General features: G+C 42.0%; 1 protein-coding gene across 2 annotated transcripts; it reads right to left on the bottom strand.

Annotated features, from left to right (window-relative positions):
• Window positions 1–250: 250 nt before the first annotated feature.
• On the bottom strand, window positions 251–22,375 carry cacnb3b (calcium channel, voltage-dependent, beta 3b). Of its 2 annotated transcripts, none has more exons than XM_005478109.3 (14): window positions 22,085–22,375; window positions 9,112–9,231; window positions 8,741–8,863; window positions 8,499–8,620; window positions 8,229–8,281; window positions 7,667–7,686; window positions 7,418–7,498; window positions 5,438–5,496; window positions 5,113–5,213; window positions 4,794–4,945; window positions 3,692–3,787; window positions 3,415–3,585; window positions 3,272–3,319; window positions 251–3,193 (listed from the first exon to the last, which is right to left on the bottom strand). In XM_005478109.3, the coding sequence occupies exons 1-13, from the start codon at window positions 22,121–22,123 to the stop codon at window positions 3,290–3,292; spliced, it is 1,167 nt and encodes a 388-aa protein (XP_005478166.1). In that variant the 5' UTR covers window positions 22,124–22,375; the 3' UTR covers window positions 251–3,193; window positions 3,272–3,289. The 2 variants fall into 2 exon arrangements, with proteins under 2 accessions (XP_005478166.1, XP_003448204.1); XM_003448156.5 differs by lacking the exon at window positions 22,085–22,375 and adding an exon at window positions 14,407–14,541.
• Between the last annotated feature and the right edge of the window lie 253 nt (window positions 22,376–22,628).

The following is a 22,628-nucleotide window of genomic DNA, read 5'->3' as shown; positions in this document are numbered from 1 at the left end:
CCACAAGATTTTTCTTCCTCACATCCATCTGCAATTAGTCCAGTAGTGTGGTTGGGCAGTGCTATGGTGTGGCTGGAGGACAGACTCACAACTTTAATTTCAGTTTGTCTCAATTTTGTTGGATTGATGTCAGAATGGGAAACGGCATCTTGTTTGTTGCATAGATAGATTGCTAGAATGCTACTTCTGCCCTCTGTTGGTGGTTTTGTGAATAGCTGATGAAAAGTCACATGGCACACACAAACGTTAATTAAATGGGGTTCTTTTTTATTCACCTCCTCCTTCTCGTGTGCTATTGACAAAAGATGCACCCATTACACATCATCATCAGACACTGTTGGATATCATTTATCTTGCAGACTTGTCAGAAACGATGAGAAACGTTGACATCATCATTAGGCCAAACAGTTTTTTTCTCTGTATTGGAGGTGGATACAGCATAACGTTTAGTATAAATAATAGTAGTGCAATTATACTCCATCTTAACTGAGGAGATATTTTGATAGTCTCAGCTAGTGTCTCGTTGATGCTAAACTTTGTATTGCATACAGAATTTAGGCAAGTGAAACGCAATAGGAAATGATAATTGTAAAAAATTGTGCTTTGGAAAACCAAAGAAGTATAATTGACTTTTGTATAAATTTCCTGCAATAAAAATTAAGCAACAGGAGAAGCTGAGTAGGTTTTATCGAAAGAAGGTACTGTGCTCTCTGTGTTTCATGAAGTAGAAGTTATGTATCTCAAACCCGGCCCTTCAGAAATGAATCAGGGTGTTAGTGGAAGCAACCTTAATAGCGGTCCTATATAAGCTGTGCACCATTCTTTAAAAAAAAGAGGATATTACATATAAACACATGCTTTCTGAGATGCTGATTATAGAATTGTGTACTGGTTAAAACCTGTCAGCTTTTGCTGTTATTGTGCAATCTGCTAATAATAATAGTATCTGCATATTTAATATACAGTATTTACATTTAAGCCTTTATAATGCATATGTAAGTGGTTACATAGGTCGCGCTGATTTAGTCTGAAGAGTGAACGGCTCATGTGACGCTGATCTGAAAAAGCCCTTCTGATGAAACAGGAATACAATATATCATGCACATATATTAGATTATTTATATGTATGATATGTTAGCTGAATTCTGTAGCTTTAAATAACACAATCAGTTGCATTAATGCGATTATTGAAGTGCTTACTGAGACGCATTCATTTTTGCTAGCAATGCAAGACATGAAATGGATGCAGAAAAGAGAACACTGGTGCTTGTACGCACATGAAATCTGACATGTTTTTGATTAATGTCTATGCATATATATAATGTATATCCTGCTATGTGGGCAGAGAATAAGTAATAATGGTTATAAGACCTGGTACTAACGTAAATACATCACCAGAGGTCACCCTCTTCCCCCTTGTCAGGAAGTAAACCTTTACAATCAGTTCATGTGCTCAGAGATCGTACATGTTCCTATAGAAGAGATGAGGTCTTCTCAGTGGTGTAGTGTAGTGAGTGTCCACAGCTTCTTATTCACAGATCAACTTAATGCTGACGCTATATTGACAGAGAGTAACAGCAAAATATTGAACATAAATAAATAAATAACCACGTTCCTGGCTGCGTAGCTTACGGTGATGCGCTTATTGTAATTTAGAGCTACAATCACCAAGCACCACGTTCAGAAGACACAATGAGGTAATATTTAACTGTTAATCGTCCACAGATGTTGTTGGAAATCATTAATCTTTCTCATTTCTAATATTTCCATTATTATTATTATTATTATTATTATTATTGGCTTATTTAAAAAGTTGGTTCCAACAAAAAGAGAAAGGTGGTTTAGAAAGTTTTACTTTCAAATCATCTTAATGAACATTTTGAAGTTAGTCCTAAGACAGAAGCAGTTGTGGAATAATCCATGTTAAACATGGGTTATCTGTGATCAATTATTTCTGGGAGGATAAAACTATTTTACAAACCATTTTTTCTTTGGGGTAGGAAAATCATGTAAATCCAGTAAAAATTTGGAAAGTGTAAATATTTAGGATATTTAGATGTGATAACAGACTTTTTCGGGTTTAGCCTCCAATCATCTGCAAACCACAGTTATTATAAGTAATCCTTCCTAAGCCAGTGGACCAGCGTTTATACATTCACAGCTGTGACAAAGATGCATATAGACTGTCTGTGCATGTCTGTGCTTGTTATACACGTGCTCAGCATCACTGTTGTGTACAGATATGCAATCAGTGACACCGAGAGTGAGCTTACGAATTATAAACAGTAGTAACGACAGTTACAGTAAAAAGGTCAATAGAAAGAAGAACATAAAAACAGGAGTTGCAAGTAAGGGAAAGTAAGAGTCCTCTAACATAAGTGACAACATGATACCTCTGACATTGCATTTGTGCTACAGAGAAAACATTTGGTTAAACATTTGGAATGACAGCTCATTGAGAGCTGCAGAGATGGAAGACATACAAAGCTGATTTTCTGTCACCCTCTTTAAGTGACGTGTATCAGACACAAACCCCCTGGAACCCTGTGTTTGGAGGGTGTATAGGTTTTACACTGGTAGCTTTGCTATGCTACAGGACTGTAGGCTAACTTACTCTGAACTTTACAGGTGTGTGATGTAGCTACAGTTAGAGGCGAATCTGCCTGTGTGAGCAAACGTAGGCTGGCACACCTTTGTCAGGTGGGAGATGTGACTTCAAATGTAAAAGCGTGGAGTGAGGTACAGGTTTAAGGTCACGGTGAGAGAAAAATATGAGAGAGGGGGCAGATAGTGAGTTGTAACTGCACTGCTACACTGTTTTTCTGAAATACCAGTGCATGTGGAGCTGTAGAAATTGGCCCTGAGTTGTCGTGTGGTAGTGGGAGCAGGGAGCTTTTGCCGAGGGGGCAGCAGTAAAGTGGAGGCTCCTTCTTCTGTTGCAGCATTGATCAAATCATTCTCCTCCTTCTTCTTGTTTTCCTGTTTTTGTGTCTTCTCTCCTTCCAGCTCACCAGCCTCCTGCTCCTTCTTGCTCACCATACTCTGCTTTTCCTCTTTTCTTTGGCCCAGGTGTGGCTGGAGAAGGTGGTGGCTAGGTTTGGAGAGACGAGGACTGCTGCTGCCCCCTGGTGGTGCCCTGGTCCCTGTGCGCTACGACTTCTTGTCTGACCCCAGCTGACAGCACAAGCTGCTCCTGCAGAGGTCGAAGGGGCAAGTTTCAAGAGACAGTAGCGATAGCAGATCCAGAAAAGTAAAACAGATTTCATCTCACCTATGTCGGAAGTAGTGCTCATTCTATCAACTCTTGAGTCTCAGAAAACTAGAATGGACACAGGAAGCAAAGGATATATGATTAATAATGCATCCGAAAGTAGTAAATCAAGCACCACCTGAGGAGTTTCTTTTTCCTCTTACCTGTTGGCTGGAGTTAGCAGAAGGTGGAGTTATCACACTTTGGTCCAGTAAGGGATTCACTGGGGCAGAACAGGGGAGGTGCGTAGCACGCCAATAAATTTCCAGGTACTCTGCAAGGTGGTCACATGCATCTTCCAGCTGATTCTCATCCAGGATGACATCAAACATCTCCTGTTGATTCAGAAAATGATAAGAGAAAACTTATACAAAGTCCCTAAATGAAAACTTTTTAAACTTTTAAAATATCATTTAATTGTTGTTAGATAACGTGACATACAGGTGGACACTGAGCGAGCTTGTCCCCTGCCATCATCTGGACATTGAGGTGTTTGCTTTGTGATTTTCCTCGAGATTTAATCAACCTCTGAAGAACCTGCCAGATGATTCAGACACACACACAAAAACAATGAACGAGCATGGTTTTAATTTAATTGTATACAATGAATTTATCAGTTTTAACCGCATTAGACACACCCCTTACAGACAGAAATTGTTTAAATGAAGCTTATGCGTACGTTCAGTAAGAAAGATCTGTAATCACTCATCTGCCTGTTTTCCTGTTTCCATGTCTACCTCTTTTCCGTGCTGTCCGTCTCAATACTGACATCATTACTCTAGTCCAATCATCTTCTCGCCCGCCTTATTTGAGCCAATCAGCCTCCACTCTGTGTGGTTTAAATCTACGCTCTCTTTCATTCTCCCTTTCAGAGTCTCATTTGTGCAGCCCACTTCCTCCCCATTTCCCACTCAGAGTCACTCAGAGCTTTAAATCCTATCACTGCTGGGATTCTGTTCTGCCATTATGAGTCATCAAAGTCTCAATTCCTGTTCAATTCTTCCAAATGATTTCTCCTCATTGATTTGCCTCTTTCAATCTCCTTCAAACAAATGTTAATCTATACGGGAAGTGTACTATTTTAAAACCTTCCAAGTTGAACTTTCTAATTCTGTTATCATTTATCCATCCATCTGCTTCCTCTCATCCTATTCAGGTTTACAGGGAGGCTGGAACCTATCTTAGCCCTGTCTCTCGCCACTGGGCGAGAGACAGGGTACAGTTCGCCAGCCTGTCACAGGGCCAACACATAGAGAGAACCATTCACACCTATGAGTCATTTAGAATAACCAATTAACCCAACTCCATTAATTGCATGGACTGCTGGAGGATGCTGGAGTACCTGGAGAGAACCATGTAACCATGTACATCATTTACCATGTAAATTTGTCTAAAACAAGCCATTTTGTGTACGATCCCTTAGATGCTGGGAACCAGCAAATATTTAATTAATTAAAATAGTGCCACAGAGGGTTAATTAAACACTTTTTTGCTCAGAATCCAGAATGTGAACAGAAAGGCAGCTTTGAGGATTGTACTTTACTTTAGGTGACGAGACTTTGACGTAGACAATGATGGGAGCCAGAGAGGTTTTGAGGAGCTGTGCTGGGTGATTGATGGTGTCTGCGTCCAGGACGACCAGCTGAAGAGACTTGGCCAGCTCGAAGATCCTCTCTATTTCACTCTGGACCTCAGCTGTGAATGACAGAGAGTTGCATAAGCCACTTTTAACAGAGCTGCATCACTTATTTAAGTTTTTCTGTCATTGAAGACAGAAGAGGCATCTATTTTTAGCAGCTGTCCATCTTTATTGAGCAAAAAAAGATCAGAGACAAGTTGTTTCTTTTTTGTTAATCTCTCACCCAGACTCGAGCGTGTGTTGGATCTCTCCATTATGGCTTTCTTGTTCAGCACTGAGCGCTTTGCCAATGACAGATCAGCGGTCACCCGGGTAATAGTGATCCTAAACAAGAAGCGTCTCATCACATCACATCCACAACTGTTCCATTTCAAAGGAGGAGACGAACTCGTGCTCTCTCTCTTGCAACTAAAAATAAATCATCGTCATCATGTGTGCTTTCGAGCATGAAACGTATAATTCAGAAACCCACAAACAGCTCAGCAGTTCAGACGTTACTGTACGCTGCTCTGCATCTGCAGAAAGCGACACAGACAGCCGTTACCCACCTGCCATCAAATCGGTGCTTTAGGAAGTCAAACAAAGCTTTCTGCATCATGTCTGTTACCTAGGAAACAGAAACGAGGAAGATAAGTGAGGGAAGTTGTGAGAGAGAAAGTGCTGTGAAATATGCATTCACTCATGCACACATATCTAGCTCTTTAGTATTTCTTGCATGTTTCACTGATTTTAGTGACACCTGACTTTAAGTGTCTGCACTAAATGAGGATTAATACAGCTGTCACACACTATAATGAAGCCGTAAACAGCTGGAAGGACAGTGACGTGATTTTTTAGCATTAAGACGAATCAGTTATAGCTTTGTAAAGAGACAGAAGAGTCAGCACAGCTAAAAATGAGCAGCACTGCAGTCCTTCTTTTTTCAATGTTAAATCACTTGGATGTCTGAGTTGCACAATGATGTTTGTGCACTGCCAGGACGAAGTGAAGCAGTCTATTTTCAAACAGTCCTGAAAAATGAATGGCCTTTGGAGTAGAGGATGAAGCTTCCACACTGAAACAGAGAGATGGAGAAAGAAGGCAAAGGAGTGGAAAGGAGGAGAGACAGTGCCGAAGAACCCCGATGAGTCGCCGAAAATAATTTGTACACGAGAGACGGAGCACAGAGCAAGAGAATGTGAGGGAATGAGAGAAAGAGGCAGCCTGGCATTCACCACTGGAGCATCCCCAAAGCACATTACCAGAGCAATGCATAAATATTTCAACATGCACACACACACACACACACACACACACACACACACACACACACACACACACACACACACACACACACACACACACACAAAACAAACAGCTTGGCTCATAGCCTGCACCGCCACAGAGGAAAGAGCAAGGCAGGGAGAAAATGTTGAAGCACATGCCTCACATATTCATCCACAGAGTCATTCGAAATTGATGCATTCTGACATGATTTTGTTTTGACTGCAGTGTGTTTTCATATGTCTCATCTGTGATGTGTGTGTGTGTGTGTGTGTGTGTGCATGTGTGTTGAGTATGGGAGTATAACACATAGTGTGGCTAATGCAAAGGGGCATACATGCAGTTCTGTAGCTCTCAAATGGATCTAAGATGCCTATTGTGTGCCCTTTAATTTCATCAGGGTGGGACTGCGGCTTAGTAAAAGTGTTCATGGGATAATGGAAGCCAACCACCCCAGTTTTACTGGATCAGAAAATCCACACCACATTAAACTGAAGCTAGAATGGGAAGCCAGAAGAAAAAAAGAGCAGAAACTAGCTGGAAATAACTCAAACATCTAAATACGTTTAACATATAGTTACAGTAAATATTATTGCTTAATCTCCTGCTTAATTTCCTAATTTTTTATTCTTTGTTAATAAAAGCAAAGTGAATGAAAGGCTTCACATAATGGCTAATTCCCAGTTAGATTACTGCAACATTAAGTAATGCCTCAGAATAGCTTATTTGTCTTTTTCTGGAAAAGCGATATGCTACATTGCAGCTCTGTGGGCTGCACTTTGGCACAGTGGTACTTTCAGCTAACTGCTTGTGTCAGCATACTAATATGCTCATAATAACAATACGAGTTTACTAATTATACACATTTTACAGCAGAGGCTACTTTGGGACATCATTAGGTTTGCAGCTAAAAAGTGAGATTTTGACCTGAGACTGGCAGCCAATGACTCATCCTGAGCAGCACGAATCTCAAATTTCATAAATGTTCACGCTAGAGACAAAGTTAAAGGATCGCCAAACTATCGCTAAAATTTGTCATTTTTACTTTGCATCAATTTGTCAGATAGCTATTGCAATATTTTCTGACTGGACCAAAATGCAACCCTGATCAAATGTGTTGTCCATAATAAAAATACATAAAAAAAAAAACAATCTCTAAAAAATACATTTAATATTTAAATCAAATTAATTTACATGCATTGAAACACAAGATTAAACAGAACCAGGCCCGAATAACTGAAGAACAGTACTGATGGCTGACTCACCTCGTAGCCTTTCAGCGAAGGACCCACCAGGACCACCGGCCGCATTGAAGGGACCACATCATATGGGGGAACATGTTCGGTCTGCACAGGCCACAAGCAGACAGTGTGGAAGTCATGAAAATGAGGATATGTGGAAGTTACAGTAATACACAATCACAGAGATAGATTTTAAAGTTATAAAAATTAAATAAAAAAATTTAAATTCAATAATCGGAGCAGAGTGATACACAGATGAATACCCCAACATACCTGTTTCTGCTTCTGTTTGGCTTTGAAAACAAACAGAATGAATATTGAGCAAAGAGGAGAAAAGCTAAGTGGGTTCTTGCAATTAGTGATGAGCAGGGGCGTATCCAGTGTTTGTGAAAATGGAGTGGAGGGGGTTATGATTCCACTTAGCAAAATTGTTAGTTACTAACAGGGCTAACAAGACTAAAACATTTTTAAACAATAAAGACTAAACAGAAATGAGTAACCCCACTCTGGAAATGAAATGAAAATAATAAAACAATAAAAATTTGGGCTTTTTTTTGTTTTTGCATTCACTCGAGTTTTCCTTCACAATTGCACTGTTTTGTTAACTGTGTGTTATTCAGGAAGCTCTGATCCAAATTCAGCAGTGATCAAATAACTTTTGAACTTCAGTTTGATTTAAAGTAAAACACTATAGTAAAAAATTTTTGTAAACGCGTGTTTTCCCTGAAGGTAACATTTTTGCCCAGAAATAGTCCCTGTATGCAAATCTGACTCAGTAGCAGCTTGAAGGCCTGACAGACAGACATGGCAGCAGGACTCCTTCAGTCTCTCTCACCTGCAGATGGAGGGGTGGACCTCCAGCCTCCGGATGACGCGTTCCCTCCTTTCCTGTGGAGCAACATAATGCAAAGCTTCATTATGCGTGGATCCCCTAAGGAGGCAATTTAGAAAGAAGGACCTCCAAACCACAGCAACATATGAGCAGAAGTAATAAAATAACTTTACAAAGAGTGTGCTGCAGAGGAAGCTGCTAAAATTAGGACAACAGCGTCTGAAAAACAGAGGAATGATAACAGAGGTCTCTCAGAGCTGCGTGATCTCTGACCTAGCTGCTGCTTTCTGCTCTTGCTTTATCCTCATGGCCTCAAGTTTGACTGGACTGGGGATGAAAGTGATGTCTGCCCCTTCCTTCACCAGCCGACCAATCCACCAGTCATTGTTGTATTTCTGTGTAACAGTGAAAGACACCTCTTATGATGCAAGATGCGTTAACATTAATCATAGTGAATATTTATTGTTACTTTATTTGTAAACCATGTAAAAATGCAGAATTGTAATGGCTCTCACCTCTTTTATGTGCAGAAAGTCTTTGGTTTCAAAGTTAATTGCAGCACCTTGGACTGGACAATCTTCATCAAGGGCCCCACAGTAACTCACATTGGTTCTCACCGCAAATGCTACTGGTTTAGCCTGTGGACGACAAAAAAAACAAAAACAAATAAGATCTATGGCAATATATCAAATGATCTTTTCTTTAATATTTAGCAAAATTTGTATCTGAAGATTAGTTTTAGTTCTGTAGACCCTTACACACATAAAGACTAAAGTGGTCGACTGGAACGCAAGCTTTCAGCATGACTCAGGACTTTATTGCGGTACCTCTGGAGGTAGAGGTGATTTTAAAGCCAATGATTGACCTTTGACCTTGAGGGTCTCACCTTGGCTCTCTCCAGCTGCAGCTGAGCCTGGCGCTCGGCTTCACGCCGAGACGCCTCCTGGTCCTCCTCCAGGGACAGGTCGGAATCAGAGGGTCGACTAGTGTAGGAATCGGCTGAACCCTGAGTGAACGAGGAAAGGAAAGAAACAAGTCTTAAAGCAGGTGGAGACGACATAAATCAGCCCAATAAGGTACCTGGTAGCAGCTGTTCAGAATTCCTCACGGCATAGAAAACACAGACTTAGTTCATATGTTGCGGATTCAGCTACAGATAGATCATCGTCTACGCATTGACCTCCGTATTTCTTTCCTTTTCTTTCCTTCCTATTCACCTGTTTCTGCACCTGGGTGTCTTCTTCTGCAGCTTTCCAAAGCATGTCACCCAGGGGAATATGAACACGAGTTCTGCAACACTAACAAGCAACACAACCTTGCTGTCTATTTATTCACTCAGACTGGCACACCATATGTTGGCAAAAGTCCAATTTTCAACCAAGCATACAAATACAAGCATTTTGATAAAACATGCTGCAATATCCAGAATTATATCCAATCTCTGGATATGATTTATAATGAAACAAAAACAACAACATAGGACTATTACCACTGGTACTGTTTTACAATTTAAGATCATACTGACAGTACTGTGTAAAGTCTTGAAGACAACACAGCTTCTTCAACACAGAAATAGAAACCAGGAGAATAAACCAGCTGTACTCCAAAGAACCATCCAAGGTATACGCTCTGTGGCAGGGGAACAATATGAGAACCACCAATAAGCTGCCTTAGTACCACTTGAAAGCTCCTTTCAGGCATCATAGTGGCTAAGATGAACAGGCACATGGCTCAATACATGAGCAGGGGCACAGAAATGAATTGGCAGGAATAACAGAGGACCGAAACGCCAGCTCTTGGTAGATAAAGCAGTCACTCGAGACTGCAAGACCAGACTTGCAGTCACTCGAGACTGCAAGACCAGACTGACCAACCTGTGCACTATGACTTGATGCCCCACACCTGGATCCTGGAATGCCTGGAATTGTACAAGATCAACAGGACCCGTCAAGCCTTCATCAGGAACTCAATGGGGATGTGCCAACAACACTAAATGCCAACTTCAAGCCCATAGCACAAGTCACCATTAAGTCCGGGACGTATCAAGGAAATGCTCTGTCCTGGTCTGCATAGGCCTGAACCCCCTCAGTGAGATCATCAACAAAACTGGCTGCGGATACCGACTATGGAACGGAGCAATCGTCAGCCACCTCCTGTACATGGATGTCATTAAGCTGTATGACACGAGTGAATGAGACATCGATTCATTGATTCACACCACCAGGATATACAGCAATGACATCAGAATGTCATTTGGACTGGAGAAGTGGATGGGATGGATGATAACAAAGAGAGAGGGAAGGTAGTCAGAACTGAGGGGATTAAGCTACCAGAAGGAAATATTGCAGACATTGAGGACAGCTACAAGTATCTGGGCATCCCACAGGGAAATGGGAACCACGAAGAGGCTGCTAGGAAAGCTGCAACCACTAAGTACCTGCAGAGGGTCAGGCAAGTCCTGAGGAATCAGCTGAACGGTAGAACAAGATCCAGGCTATCAACACCTACGCCTTGTCTGTGATCAGGTACCCTACTGTTATAATAAAGAGGAGATAGAAGCCAGTGACATCAAGACGAGAAAGCTCCTAAACATGCATGGAGGGTTTTACCCCAAGTCCAGCACCCTGAGACTGTATGCTAAGCGGAATGAAGGAGGCCCGGGACTGGTGCGTGTCAGTACCACAGTCCAGGATGAGGCAGCGAACATCCACGAATACATCAGGAAGCACGTGGTCAGTTGTGACCACGTGCTCAGTGAATATCTCAGGGAGCAGAAACCCAAGAAAGAGGAGTAACCATCATGGAAGGACAGGCCCCTGCACGGTATGTACCATCGGCAGATAAAGGAAGTGGCTGACATCCAGAAATCCTACCAGTGGCTGGACAAAGCTGGACTGAAAGACAGCACAGAGGCACTAATCATGGCAGCACAGGAACAAGCTTTGAGCACAAGATCCAGAGGCTGGGGTCTATCACACCAGGCAAGACCCCAGGTGCAGGCTGTGTAAAGATGCCCCCTAAGATAATCCAGCACATAACAGCAGGGTGTAAGATGCTAGCAGGCAGGGCATACATGGAACGCCATAACCAAGTGGCCGACATAGTGTACAGGAACATCTGTGCCGAATATGGCCTGGAAGTCCATGGGAGACGCCCCTAGGGTTGTGGAGAATGGCCGAGCTAAGATCCTGTGGGACTTCCAGACACAGACGGACAAAATGGTAGTGGCTAAACAACAAGCAGAGGAAGAGAGCCATAGAGATACATGTAGCGATACCGAATGACAGCAACATCAGGAAGAAGAAACACGAGAATCTAGAGAAGTACCGGTGCCAAGGGCTCAGAGAAGAGCTTGAGAAGATGCGGAGGGTGAAGGTAACAGTGGCCCTACTGGTAATCGGAGCAATTTGTGCAGTGAGCCCCCAAGCTAGGCGAGTGGCTCCAGCAGATCCCAGGAACAACATCTGAGATCTCTGTTCAGAAGAGTGCAGTCCTAGGAACAGCTAACAGCAACTGTGCAGGGCCCTCAAGCTTCCAAGCCTCTAGTAGAGGACCCAAGCTTGAAGGATAGATCGCAGGGGAGAATTTTTATGTTTATATATTCAAAAGAGGGCTTAAATGTCAATCAATCATTTCTCAAGGACATCAGTTCTTGAAATGCCACAGTTTAATCATTAAAAATGAATTAGTAAATCCGGCACAGACAGATACAGATTATGTAAATAAAACTCATAATGCTCACTCCATAAACTCCACACTCATCCTTTCATTCCAAGCCTGCTCTTCCCTGGTGGCTGCAGTCCCAGCTGGATGTAAGGCTGGAAGACTCCTCACATACCAAACAGGAGTATCCACATAAGACAGCTAAATATAGCTCCAGAACAACGTCATCCTTCATTTACCTTTTGTCTCCCACCTGCCTCATCCCTCTTTCCACCTCTGTCCCCCCTCACCCTGCCCAGCAAAAAACAAACAGAAAAATATTTTAGCTGAATCCAGCACAGAGTTTTGTGGATATCATTTGAATATCAAAGCCTGCCAGAAGCAGAACAGAATCTGAAGCGTCTGCCAGCACAAGACACAAAACCTAATTAAAGTCCGTAAAGTTCTACAGATAGATGGGAGGATATTTATTCTAAAGTTCAGACAGAGTCTCATTAGCACACAGCATACACAGTGCACACACACACACACACACACACACACACACTAACTGTACTGTTGTTGTCTGATTTTACTGCTTTGATTTGATGAAAAAGGGCTGCACAACAGTCATTTTCTCTTTGTCACTGTCCAGATCTTTGCATAGACATAATATCAACTGTCTGCTGTCCAGGCATTTTCTTTTGCATCACACAAAACTTTAAAAAATATACATGGCAGAAGTTGAGAATCTCACATTAAACCTATCTTTTAATAGTATGGGGAGCCTCTGGGGTGTTTTGCTTCTGTCTTTCTAACTACTTCTCATTCTCTTTCTTCCTCAGTGCCTTCCAACTATTCATATGTACCCAATTAGTATGTAGAGAATCGTCTACACAGCCTCAAAGGCAAGTGTGATACATCCCATGGTGCAGTGCCAATGAAAGCCAGTCACAGAAGAATTTCACAGACTTTTGCCTCTATTGCAATTCTGTCAGTGAAGAAATAAGAAAGCTGGAACTTTGGAAATAAGCTTTTGCCAGCTATTATGGGAACAGATGCTGATATGCATGTACCAATTCCAACTCATCAGTATGGGTAGCATATTAAAGGGCATGAGTAAAAAAAAAAACCCCTTTACATTTTAAGCTTTAGTGCCAATGTGACAGCATAATGGCTTTGTTACTTCACAGCTGGATGCTAGTTTAATGTCCAGTGTACAGACTTACACCTGGATTTCAGTCCTTCTGCTCCTAATACTCTAGATAGGTTAAATGCAGATAATGAATCTTGATCCTGATTTTTAAATAAACTGTTAAGTGATCTAATGTATGACATAGCCATGGTTGTAATCCCTCATATTTATGCATCCTTCAATCCATATTTATAACAAACCGAATATATTGCAAGATCAGAAAAAAAAAATCATGAATATATTTCACTACTTATTCCATGCTCTGACAAACTCTGTCTCACTGTAAAAAAAAAAAAAAAAAAAAAAAATCCTTGTTCTGATTGCACAAAAATAGGACCAAGAGTGGAATCTAACACAATCACAGACACACAGATCAGTCTCAGTGTTGGAACAGCTTTGCTGCTTTACTGTACCGTGCAAACTCACACCTCACTCTGTTTTCTGACCGACCCAACCCTTAAAAAGACAGACCTGCTCACAGTGCAGCTGACAGTTATCAGCAAAGAGGGTGTCCAGAGAAATCCGCCAGATGTTCCGGACGGGAACGTGTGATAATGACACAGCAGCAGTTGTAGATTCTTACCAGCAGAGGGAAGCATGCACATGACAAAACAAGTTTCCTTGATCATGAACCAGCTGTTAGAGCCATGGTTTGTTCTTTTTATACTTAGCTTCATGCCTGAAGTAGACTGAACAATATTATGGCAATCTGTGCAAAATAAGATACATATTTATGCAGATGTATAAATACACATTATTCCATTAATTGTTCAGTATATATCAAAGTACTGTTATGTCTTTTGTTTCAAAAATTATAGCTCAGTCTTTTATTTTTGAATTCCACAGTGAAGTGTTGAAGCTGCTGTTGCATTTTTACAATAATGTCATGAAACATTATTGTAGACAATAGGGAAAACAGACCCACAAACGGGTCTGGGGTATAATATTTATTGATATGAATGACCTTATAAAAAGACAAGCCATAAATAAATGGGTCACAAGTCATATTATTCATCAGACAGGCCACCCACTGAACTACTAGTTAAAAGCACCGCTGCAAAGTAATGGAGTTGAGATAAACAGACAGACTGTGTGTTTACAGTTCAGTGTGTGTAAAGAAGAAAAGAGGGAGGGAGGGACGAGAGGACAAGTAGGGGCGATGCTGGAAAAGTGAATGAAGTGAATAGACTTCTGCTGAGAAAAGAGTGAGAGGGTTGGGGAGAAGAAGAAGAGGGAAAAAAGCAGAATGAAGACGCCTCTGAGCAGAGAGATGGAGGACGCGTAGATGGAGAGGCTGGAATCGCATGCAGAGTGGTTAAATAAGGGGGAGGGTTAACAGCGTACCTTGTTGCAGATGAGTCCTGTAGCGCTCGAGTCGGAGGCAGACATGATGCTCCTGCCAGCGCTTTCTTCCCCCCATTGCAATGAAAAAGCGGAACCCTCCTCCCCTCAGCTCGTGGTAACAGTGGGGAGAGAGGGAGGTGCGCTCTGCCTAAGTGCTTCACAACCACTGCTGCGCTGCCTCAACAGTCATTTCCTATACAAAATTGATGCCCTGACTGCAGCACTGTTGTGTACACGCCCGCATGCTGGTATTGTATAGTTTCTTGCTTTAGCTGCCAGCCAGACTTCATGTAATAAATTTTTAAAAAAAGAAAAGAAAGATCATTTCTCTGCTCTGCTCTCCCTTGGGTTGCCCTACTCTGCCACAAATCTCATGCAGCCCTCTCCAGCGTCATATTCACAACCCTTTCAGGTTTTTCCATACCTCCCTCTTATGTAAGTTCCTGTATTAAGAGATCCTGAAGAAGATACACATATATCTATATAAAATCAACAACCACGTTGCTGGAGTGGTGTTTACACTCACTGTGCAGTGTATAATTTTTTACTGGGCACAAGGAGAACTTCTAAAAATAAAGCAGAACAAAGGATAAGCTTGTAAGCCTTGATAAGTAAAAATAACAATGGCTGAGCAAAGGAAAGCTTAAAATAGTCTCTGATTGTCATTCCTCTGCCAATTGGTATCTTCCCTTATTGCACAGGAAAAGCAAAATGACAAAAACTCAGAAATGCAGAGGATGTAAAGCTGTTGATGAAAGAGAGGCGGACATGTGGATGCAGAAACAGGAAGAGAAGGCGAGAGGGGCGAGTAGGGTAGGGCTTGCCTGCTTGCCCTGCCCTGCACCATCCTCCTGACAGGAAGGTGATGCATGAGTCTACAAAACAGAATTGCAGCGGTGAGTCAGCAAGCAGCCATCTAGAGTCCATCAGATGTCTTAATAAGCCAGAAAGAGATGTCTCTGTTGCAGAAGAAAGTCTCGTTCCGGGCGAGCCAGGCCTGGATGCCTGCTCTTTACGTTGCCCCAGGCACTGAAGACCCTGATTTGGGGTCCATTGTGCTGGCAGCATGCATGCTCTCTCACCCTCATTGAACTTTCGCTGCTTAAGAATGAAGAAAGTGCACTCTGCCAAGGCTTTTAGCAAAAAAATGCCCTGGAGCTATATTTCTGTGTGGTTTTTTACAAGCAGGCAAGCATATACCATATTAACGCACACACACGCACACAGAGACACACACATTATTAAAGTTTTTGCAATAACTCTCCGATCCCTCTGCAGAGAAGATATGGTAGCTATATTTCCATCATTAGGGCTGTGGGTAAAACAGCCTCTGAGTAATGGCACCATACAATCATAAAGGGAGAGAGAGTTAGAAGGAATGAAAAAGAAGAGAGAAAAAGAGGGCTAGAAACAAACAAAGGCTAATATGAACTACATAGCAACAGAAAGAGAACTTAAACATCCGAGTTTTCAATAAATTTTTAATGTCAAATCATTAGTCTGCTTTGCTACAGTTGATTTGTTGAGCTTTATATTTTCAAGCGAAATGGGGAGGTGTAGATTAAGAGAATAAGATGACAGGAAATTGTGGGAGAAATGAAAAAATACAGAGATTTTTGAAGGAAACAGGCAGGAAAGAACACAGTCAGACTAGAACAAGAAGACAGGATTAAGAGAATATGTCTCTTTTTTTGGTATTAATTTGCTGTTCAGGTGCTCTAAATATAGCTCTCCTCTCCTCACACTCCTCCCAACAGTGACTGGGGCTGGCAGCGGCGAGGAGATAAAGTTCAATGAGTTTTGATGAATTCCTTAAAGAAAGAGTAAAGCAGCTTTGAGAACGGCTCAGCTACATTCACTGAAGCCAGACAGACAATCTGAATGTGAATGAGCCAATATGGAAAACAAGAGCAGGGATCTGTATAACTGTGCATGTACATGTGCGCTGTCTCTGCAGTAAAGGTGGGTTTATCTATATTGTATATATTTTTTAATATTGTGCTGCAGTTGTACCTTATAATAGCAGTTTTGTTCAGATTTCACACAAGCCAATCAAGACAAAAAATGAAACGCATTTAGAGAAAGACAGAAACTCTAGCAAAGTGTACATTTTTGAGTAATTTTATATTTGTATATATGATTTGTTTATCTTGAAGCAGGTGTCAAAAAATATAATAATATGGTTTTGGTAGTGATAGAAGAGGGTTTTAAAAAAATTCTTTGAGGGCGTAGTGTAGTGGTTCACACATTTCGCCTTACAAGTAAACGATCCTCTGTTAAGTCCTGGGAGGAGACACAAATCCTTTGGATCCCTTTCATCAGGGAGGGCACTCAGAGTAAAAGCCTGCGTCATCAAATATGCGGAGCTACCTGCTGTGGTGACCCCATTGTGAATAAAGAAGCACTGAAAGTAGTTTTATCAGTGGCATCCAAGTATCCAAGTACTGAATCCAAAAAAGGCAAAAAAACAAAAAACAAAATATAGTTAAATATTAGATTTTAAAGCAGCTCATTGAAGATCAAACAGTTTTTGACCACAAGCAGATCTTTGTTTGATACTCTCGGACGCCATTACTTTCTATGATTATCTGTCTCTCTTTTTTCCAGCCATACTCTTGTTCTGTAAACAATGTGAGAAGTCCTGTGCCATCTGGGAACAAATACCTAGAGTACTTTAAAAAAACAGCTCCAGATCTTAACGACAAATATGGAGATTAACGTGCTGGAACTCTGCAGTCCACCGCTCATCTTTCTGGCCTTGTAACTCATGAAAAGGCACCTTACTTTCTGTGAGTTAGCTGAGGCAGCAGTACAGGGAAAGGTGGATCATTCAGAGCCAGAGAGAAATGCAACCAGAGTAGGGCAGAGTGGATCAATATGAGAGGCACCCAGATTGATACACCATACTGTCCTTTGCAGCTCCACCCTCCTCCTGCTCTAATGTTACCCCAGAATACTTTATCCCAGTCTTTAATGAGCCTCTGGAAAACCCTGCAGCCTATGAGGACACACTTATAAACAGCTGTTCTCTAACTTCACTCTTTAAGGAGACCTAAGGACTGAATACACCTTGCGTTTGTCAGCTGCACAGATAAGTGCTGCGAATGCAACACTGACGATGTAAATATGTGACTAGTCATGGATGGGTTGTCAGTGAAGCTGGCATACAGTAGAAGAAGACGCAGTGAGCGTAGCCAGGAATATCTTTCATCCATGCTGACAACTTGGCCTTGCCGGCTACACTGTGCATCGTTAGACTTTCATCCCCCCGGGGATCCCTCAACCTGACTTCACCAAACTGCTTCAAAGCGCAGAGAGGCTGGAGCTAACCCACATAAAGCTGTGTACCGACGGTGCAGCGCAGAATTAAACAGAACTGCATCCTTCATTAAGTCAGATGTGTTTGTTAAAAGATGACCTGATTTAGGCTTTAGATTTGAGTTGGGCCTAATTGGTGTGTCTTGTTTAGTGCGCCGAGCTAACTGGGGGGGATTTCAGACTTATCAATATGTAATGGTGGCCTACATACTCACGCAATCCAGCTTTACATTGAAAAAAAAAGTGTTCTCTGTCATGTTTAAGTCTCAAAACTATTCAGTGACTACACGGTGTAGGTTAGGAGAGATGTCAGTTAACAAAAGCGAATTAGATAGATACAGATGGATTTTCTAGATTAAACCAGTCCTATGGATACATGAAAGCACACTGTAGGCTATTATCTTTTCTTTTATCAAGATAATAATGAGAACACCGGTGCACAGATTCTGGAGGGGAACTCAAAGAAGCTGGAACTGGAACCTTTGTGGTCCTCTCAACATTGCTGGTTCATCAAATTTAATCAAGGCTTTGCACACTGATGCACAAGCACACACAGACACACATATACGTGCACACACAAACACACACAAAGCACTTGGCTCCTCGCGGGACAGGCTTTTAGTGCTCTGTCTCATGCAGTATTTAATTGACCCCACACAGGAAGCCTAGCGGTCCCAAATGCACTCCTTCCCCCCACCAGCAGAGAAAGAAACGCTTGCGAGCATGCCCACAGCTTCCCACCATCGCTCCTCTTTCACACAACTGCACTAAATGCCATTTTCTGCTTTAGTGCAACATTTCCAGTGAAATGTGAGTGCTGAGGGTGAGGAATCTGGGTATCCATCAAATCTGTTCACAGCGGTCAAATGGAGATCAAAATTCAGTCTTCCCCCACTTTAACTGCAAACAACTCCACTCTTCAAACTTTCAATCAAAATTTAATGAGGAAAGATTTTTCCATTCTCTTCAAAGTCAGCCAAAATCTTTTATCATCTGAAAATCAGACCTGCTGTGAGGTCTGAGCAATTTGAGGCAAGGAATTTTGATGTAGAAGAGATAGCGCCATACTTACTCAGATAGAGGTAGGAGAGCAACACTCCCCGTCTCTCTTGCTTGCTCTCTCTGTGCTAGGCAGTCATGGTGTGCTCTCTCTCTTGTGTAACACTGAAGTGTACTGTAGCGTGCTTGTAAGCAGACTATCCCTCTCTCTTTCTTTACAGCCCCCCTCCTCTCCTATTCTCCACCACTCAGTACACAACCCTTCTCTACGTCAGTGAGGCTCTCTATGCTCCACATAGCATCCTCTCTCCTCCTCCTTAGTCTACCCTTCATCTCTACCTTGCCTGTCCGATGGGACTTTGTATCAAAAGCGCATGCTGGGTTCTTTCAGAACTCCACCATGATGCTTAAGGTGACTATGTGATGCAGCATCGGGTGGCACTGAGTCTTAAAGCAACAACCAAGGTAAAAATGACTGGGATCCCTAGACACCTCAAAGGCAATCAAAGGGAAAAGCTGGAGTCATATTTAATTATATCATATCTGATTTTCTTGTCATTTTCACAAGTTTTTAACAAAAATACCATTGCCAGAATTATTTGGGCACCCCATCTTACGCTCGTACAGGTAATTCCAAAATTAAGTGTTGTTGTGAAGTTCTTCCAAGAAATAAAACATTTCTGGATATCTGGTGATCACTGCCGAATTTGTATCAGTAGAGTTGTGATGAAAACTGATGACTAAAAATAGGCACCCAAATACCACCATGTGTTGTAACTACATCCTTCTGTGTATTTTCTTATCTGCTTATCCAACTATCCCACCTGTCACAGGGCACAAGTGGGATACACCCCAAGCAGACATCTTTAAAATCGCATATTAGCCCAACAAGCAGAACCTTCTTGCAGGGCTAACTGTACAGAGCACAGAAACAAAACCTCCAAGGAGGAAAAAAAATCAAGCATTTCTACAGTCCTGTCACATTTTTCAGCCACTCTGGATTTCAACATGTCAAAAGCCAAAAGTTTAAAGAAGGGAGAAAGTCTGATGGTGATGAGATGGCTATGGGGGGCGATGTTCGACATGTGGAGGAGTCCCCGGTGTAGCCTGTGGTTCGCAGAGTGTGTTTTGTAGACGTCATGGATGGCTGTACTCTGACAGCTGCTCGGCTGGTGAGTGTGTGTTTTATGGGATGTGGGAGGTATGCACAAACCACCCAAACATCTTAAGAGGAGAAAGGTTCGTTCATTTGTGCTCACCACACCTTGCACCTTGCATCTATGTAAAAAAGCAGCAGTAAAAGCCGAGTAGTCTCAAACATGAAGGAGGACCATGGTTGGCTAGACAATCTCCAACAAGACTGAGATTCATAATTCATAGGCTAAGTTGCAGGAAATAGTGAAGCAGGAGGAGGAAAAAAACAGAAGATGGACACAGAGGAGGCATCCATTTTAATTCTGTGAATAAAAATATGAATGAATGAATGAAGGTTGGGAAGTTAAACAAAGGGAGAAACGGAAGAGAGAAAGAGAGGAGCTTTAGGAGCTGCACCCAAGCATCGAGTGCAGATGTCTGTCAGTCTGTCCCATATGAAGCGCCTCTGTGGGCAGAGCTGCTGCTGGTGCATTATGGATGAGGAGCTATTTTAAGGCACTGGGGATGCTGCATTTTGATTTTTGAGTGGAGGGAAGATGACTCCTTGCTGCCAAATCCTTTCATGAGGTTTATACAGTACTTGATGGGTTCAGACAAGCAGGTACAGAATGTGTTCCAGCACACCAAAGAGGAGGGAGGAGGTAAACAGACTGGAATGTTATTGAAGTGAGCGAGAGTGTCACCACGCAGTGCTTCACACAGACAGTGTACTTCTTGCAGTGGCGAGCCGCGCACACGTACCTTACATAATCTCCGGTGAGGCTGTTCACTGAGAAGTTAACAAGCAGTGCATTGAGAAGTTGGTTCAAAGTGGTTCAAATATAATCACGGGAAAAAAATTGGTTTTTTTTAAAAAAAAAAAAGGAATTTCAGAAGTATACTGTGATACTCGTATCACAGTATTTTGCAATACACTGAGTGCCGAACATTTTGCATAGCATATGTATTTTTTGGGATGGGTGCCAAAAAGTCCTCAGCACGATGACAGAGAGACTTTTAGCACTTCATCATAATGCAGAGGGACTGAGCAGACCTCCAGTAGTTTGCTTCCAGACACACAATGAAGCAGATGATGGACCTTTCCCAGCCAGCTGGCGGACAGTATGGTCAGAATTATGTATCCTGACTTTTCAGTCACCTTTAAGTCCAGACCCTCTGGGTGAGACGCAGATGGATTTCCTAATATCGTCTGGTGAATCATCTCACTAGTAAGCTGCAGGTATATATTGATCTGTCTTTGTGAAATGCAACCTCCAGGAAAGAATAACTTTCAGAGCACCATGGTAAGCTTTGATTAAATTAGGCATAAAACATCACAAAACGGAACAACCTAAATAAGTGCAGATTGCTGGAGATGCAACAATATTACATTGATAATTTAGCAGAAATCTGATTTTTGTGTTTTCTATCACACAGCTAAAGCAGATTACATTATCAACGGAGAATCATTTCATTTGTATACATTAAAATTTTGACTAATTAAGGCTTTGCAATTATATACAGAAGTAACTGCCCCTGTGTTTCTCTCCCTCAACATGAAACACGTTATTTATTAAATAAAATACTGATAGCCATCATATTTGGCCTTAGCATTGTCACTCTGATTGAGGCACTGCATTACATCACATCCTCTGATGAATGACGGGAGTGCTTTCACATTATAAACAAGCATGGCGATTCTAAAGGAGGCAAAGACACAGCCACACAGTTTAACTGATCGTTTATGACCACGCTCATTCACAGATGTATGACACAGGTTATGATCTAAGTTGCTTTTGTTTATCCTGCAGTATTAAAACAGTTATTACCTCATTTCCCATAAAGTGGGACTATAAACACACACGCAGTCCATCTGTTGCGCCAGCTGACCAGTTTTGTTATTTTGGGTGAAATGACTGTCACGAACATTTCAAAGCTCATCTGTCCCTAATTCCAGCTGGCAGACAGTGCCAGTGCACGTCAAGGCTTTTCCACTCCAAACTGCAAGATTCCCAGCGTGGTCAGTGTGTCTAATTTAATTATCAGCATCCCAGCAAAGACTGCTACTACTACCTTCGCCCCCCTTACAGGTCTGCATGGTACTGTAAATGCACTGCACGCAGGTTGGTTTCAAACTCCTTCTAGCACAAAAAACACTCAAAATTTTCCTCAGTTACCTCGACAACATAAAGGTAAAGAAAAGAAGAGGGAAAAACTGAAAGCCCACCTCGTTAAGCAGAAAGACGCTTGAATTGGTCAGGGACATCCGCAGATAACAGCAGTCTCGGTCACCACAGCCCAACTTGGGTGAAAAAGCCACAAGGCATCAAGTAAAGGCAGAGCACCGCGCCTCGTCGAAACATTTCCACAGCCCGGGAGAGAAAACTCAGCTGTAATAACGCTTCACTTGGATGCGATGCTCCCACGGCATCTGCGCTGTAAAATCTCTAGTTTCTGGATTCACGGCATGATCAATGACTGTACACAAAGCCACGCGCACGGACACTCGGCTGGATAGATTACAGCTTTCGTAATAAATTATGCAAGACCTGCACTTTTCGCACAGCTCGGTCCCCCTGGATTTCTGCGGCTTCATGTTGGATTTCTATTTTGGAATTTCTGAATATATGATGAACATTTTTTAGTAATTCTCCTAAATTCATCCAATAATGTTTCTATCTCTGATACTGAACTGTTCCCCTTTCCGTATGCGACTCAATTTGTTTTCGGCCCAGTTATTTAAAAATGTTTACGAAGCAAGTGTTGCCCCT

This window comes from Oreochromis niloticus, linkage group LG20 (assembly GCF_001858045.2).
Source record: "Oreochromis niloticus isolate F11D_XX linkage group LG20, O_niloticus_UMD_NMBU, whole genome shotgun sequence".
In the NCBI taxonomy this organism is placed as follows: domain Eukaryota; kingdom Metazoa; phylum Chordata; class Actinopteri; order Cichliformes; family Cichlidae; genus Oreochromis; species Oreochromis niloticus.
This window is presented reverse-complemented; position numbering and strand designations above follow the sequence as displayed.

What these genes read in the sequence shown, in the direction of transcription:
- cacnb3b (XM_003448156.5), bottom strand. Translation starts at nt 14,451, where the DNA reads ATGTCTGCCTCCGACTCGAGCGCTACAGGACTCATCTGCAACAAG. An exon ending in CTTCGCTGAAAGGCTACGAG is followed by an intron (nt 5,497 to 7,417) that starts GTGAGTCAGCCA and finishes TCTGTTTCCTAG; the next exon opens with GTAACAGACATGATGCAGAA. An exon ending in AAGCACCGATTTGATGGCAG is followed by an intron (nt 5,214 to 5,437) that starts GTGGGTAACGGC and finishes CTTCTTGTTTAG; the next exon opens with GATCACTATTACCCGGGTGA.